The following is a 3,915-nucleotide window of genomic DNA, read 5'->3' on the forward strand; positions in this document are numbered from 1 at the left end:
TAAACTTTTTTACCAAATAGCTGGTTTAATAAAAATTAATATGCCTTAAAAAATCTTGTTGATGTGTCATGAAAGATTAAAAATATGGAGCTTGTTATTTTATTTAAACCATAGATGTCTCTAAATTCTTATTTTCCACAATTAAAAGTTCGAGGTTTGGAAATAAATACACTCTATTTAAGTTGATATAAATTATATAATCCTAATTTTATATTAAATTTAAGAGTAAATCATATATGCTCATTTTTCTTTTATGTTGGTTTGACTTTAAGTATTTCGTAAAAAATCGATTTTTATGGGACGGAAAAAGGATTTTATAAAAAGTGCGTACATATGGTTATGTTTGATGTGTTTTCCTTAGAAAAAATCGTCGAACTCCTGAGAAGCTAAACTGGACTAAACACGCCGACTAGTGAAAAATTCAAGATTAAACATACTGCGGGAAAAAACCCAGAAAAATCGATCATATACGAAACAAGCAAAAATAATTAATCAATCAACCGTATTTAGTAAATACCGTCTAAAATATTATCGTATTGGGGATGCGAAAGAAGCCAGAACCTAAAGGACAAAATTAAAAAATAAAACTGTCATATACAACCGTGATTATATAAATTCGTTAGATTAAAAAAGTCCATATTCATTCAAATAATTTTCAAAATTATCCAGTAATTACCGTTAAATGACATAAATCCAACTAGGACTGTCAAGTGTCAATAGATCGGATTTGAATCGAATCGCCCTTGATCGATATCCTGACCCATTTATTTTTATCGGATTCAGATCGAATCATAGCCGATTTTTTTAAAACATGATCCACACCCTCATCTGTAGAATTTTCGGATTTTCGGATTTTCGGATCGGAGCTCCGTTCCGTTATATTTAGAAAAGGCTGATTTATAGTACATAATAGAAATTTCTAGTTTTGTTCGATTATTCGAAGCCATTAAAAGTTTTACATATTTACGATACTTTTTTCGATCATATTTAAGCCTGGACTTAAAAAAGATAACTAGAGAATAATCCTTCCAGTCTGCTATGTTCATAGTACATAAGAACTCCACAAATTGAATAGGCGGTAGACTAAGTAGATTAACCAACTTGATATGCTTTATTTTTTGACAGAGGACAATCCCCACTCCTCAGGTATTTAAGAAAATCAGAATCAAATTAGGCTAATGTCTCATATTATTTACTTCTCCGAAACTTAAAACCTTAACATTAATAGACATGTATTAGTTAAGCATATATATAAAATATACATATTAAACACCTATTACTATATGCATAAAAAATATTTAACATTATATATTTAGATCGGATTATTTACGGATCGAATCTTATTATATCCATATCCTATGTATATTGGATCGAATTTTTTACGGATCGAATTTATTTTAAGTGATCTATATCCGCTCTATTGACTCTCGGATCGGATCCAATTGAATTGAATATCGAATCCATTTACAGCCCTAAACCCAACTATGATTGTCGGAACCCAACAAATTTTAGGTCATTTTCCTATCTCCCTAACGGGATAATGACAACGCATCACAGGCTCCACTGCCCTGTCTAGTACTCTCTTTACAGAATATCCATGTGTTAATACAGTTCACCCTATTTACTTGTATAGAAAATACTTGATTTACAGAATTATGTATAAATTTTATCATGTCATTCCGAACAAATTTTTTGTACAAATTTCTGTACACTTAAGTACTCTATGTGTATATATAACCACCCCACTTCACCCTCACTCATACAAAAACACACCACTAGTGTAACAAAAAACACACACTCAGAAAACTAGTGTCTGAAAAAAATGGAGGGCAAGGAAGAAGATGTGAGACTAGGAGCCAACAAGTTTAATGAAAGACAACCAATAGGAACTGCAGCTCAGACCCAAGACAAAGATTACAAGGAACCACCTCCTTCACCTTTCTTTGAGGCTGCTGAACTTAGCTCATGGTCCTTTTATCGTGCTGGTATTGCTGAGTTTATTGCCACCTTTTTGTTTCTTTACATCACTGTCTTGACTGTCATGGGTGTGTCCAAAGCTCCCAACAAGTGTGCTTCTGTTGGGATCCAAGGTATTGCTTGGGCCTTTGGTGGCATGATCTTTGCTCTTGTTTACTGCACTGCCGGTATTTCAGGTATAAATTTTCTCAATTCATGTCTCACTACAAACTATCTTTAAAAATCCGGTCACATAAATACTAAAAATTTTGTTACCAGTCAAATTAATTTGTACTATAGATCCGTTACAATAATAATTGTAACTATTAAAAATAATTGTATCAATAATATATGTTACGAGTTATCGGTTAAATTAATTTGTACTACAGATCTGTTACACAAGTATTAAAATTAATTGTAATAATAACATATGTTACGGATTATTGGCTAAATTAATTTGTAATTGAAGGAAAGCAGCCTAAAATATTTGTGTAATAATTGTAGGGGGACATATTAATCCTGCGGTGACCTTTGGATTGTTTCTGGGGAGGAAATTGACCTTGACAAGGGCTTTGTACTACATGGTGATGCAGTGTTTGGGTGCGATCTGTGGGGCTGGAGTGGTGAAAGGGTTTGAGGGGAAAAGAGTGTTCACTGATGTGGGTGGAGGTGCTAATGTTATTGCTCATGGTTACACCAAGGGTGATGGTCTTGGTGCTGAGATTGTCGGAACTTTCGTGCTTGTTTACACCGTCTTCTCTGCCACTGATGCCAAGCGTAGCGCCAGAGACTCTCACGTTCCTGTAAGCTACATACCCACATAATTTTCGATATTTAGAACTGATAAATTTATACCCTGCTTTTATGTTTTGTGGTCAATTATTATACCAACCTGTGACAGAGTTTTGATCTAGTTTGTAATGTTGTTACATCTAATTTAGTAATATACAGCTAATCTATTCTTAGTGTTATCTCTGAATTGAATTTGTAAGAAGATCTTAGCACAAGGAAGTTCCAATTTTTGTTGAACAAATGCTAATTAAACATAATGTTCTGTGATCAGATCTTGGCACCATTGCCTATTGGTTTCGCGGTGTTCTTGGTACATTTGGCCACAATTCCCATCACCGGGACAGGAATCAACCCAGCCAGGAGTTTGGGCGCCGCGATTATCTATAATCAGGACAAGGCCTGGGATGATCATGTAACTAAGCTCCCAAACCATACTCTCAATCAAGAAATTTTTATTTTCACTAATTAAGTAATGATGATACTAAAATTGTCAATGTTTATTTGATTGCAGTGGATCTACTGGGTAGGACCATTCATCGGAGCAGCACTCGCAGCATTGTACCACGTAGTGGTGATCAGGGCAATTCCATTCAAGTCCAAGTCATGAATGAAATAATCTTCATTCAAGAACCTTAATTATGTTCATTCATAAGTTTGTCTTAGCTTGTATGTTGTTCTGTTTTGTGTATTTATGTTTGTACCTATTTGGAAGTTCATTAGTGTGGAGGACCATGCCACTATGCCAGCAATGAAAATTATGGGAAAGTGAAGTGCATGTTATGACATGGTCCTCATTCATGGCCAGGAAGGAGAACATATTGATGATGTTTTATCAAGTTTTGGGACCAAGCCCAAAAATGAAGAAGATAGAATCAATGTTGTTATCATTGTAGTTGTTTGTGTGGTGGATATTGCAATCAAGAATTTTATCACAAATAATGCAAGTTTACCTAAGCCATACCTACTCTTTATTTCTTTATATTATCTTTGATTTTTTTTATCCTTGCTTACATTTTAGTGGTCCTTTTCTTTCTTTATTTTATTTGGAAATCTATAACCACAATATCCCAAAGCATATTCTTAAAGTCATGATGCGATGTAATAACTCAAAATTTTCATTATTTGTTATTAGTATTTTAATATTTTATGTGATTTTTCTTTCGGTAT

General features: G+C 33.7%; 1 protein-coding gene across 1 annotated transcript; it reads left to right on the forward strand.

Annotated features, from left to right (window-relative positions):
- The first annotated feature begins 1,752 nt into the window (after window positions 1–1,752).
- On the forward strand, window positions 1,753–3,706 carry LOC141677719 (aquaporin PIP1-2-like). Its single transcript, XM_074483763.1, has 4 exons — window positions 1,753–2,153; window positions 2,461–2,759; window positions 3,020–3,160; window positions 3,260–3,706. The coding sequence occupies exons 1-4, from the start codon at window positions 1,823–1,825 to the stop codon at window positions 3,353–3,355; spliced, it is 867 nt and encodes a 288-aa protein (XP_074339864.1). The 5' UTR covers window positions 1,753–1,822; the 3' UTR covers window positions 3,356–3,706.
- The last annotated feature ends 209 nt before the right edge of the window (window positions 3,707–3,915 follow it).

Source organism: Apium graveolens, chromosome 8, assembly GCF_009905375.1.
Source record: "Apium graveolens cultivar Ventura chromosome 8, ASM990537v1, whole genome shotgun sequence".
In the NCBI taxonomy this organism is placed as follows: Eukaryota; Viridiplantae; Streptophyta; class Magnoliopsida; order Apiales; family Apiaceae; genus Apium; species Apium graveolens.

Coding starts and splice junctions, on each gene's coding strand:
- LOC141677719 (XM_074483763.1), top strand. CDS start 1,823: ATGGAGGGCAAGGAAGAAGATGTGAGACTAGGAGCCAACAAGTTTAAT. Junction 2,760..3,019: donor CCAGAGACTCTCACGTTCCT/GTAAGCTACATA, acceptor TTCTGTGATCAG/ATCTTGGCACCATTGCCTAT. Junction 3,161..3,259: donor ACAAGGCCTGGGATGATCAT/GTAACTAAGCTC, acceptor ATTTGATTGCAG/TGGATCTACTGGGTAGGACC.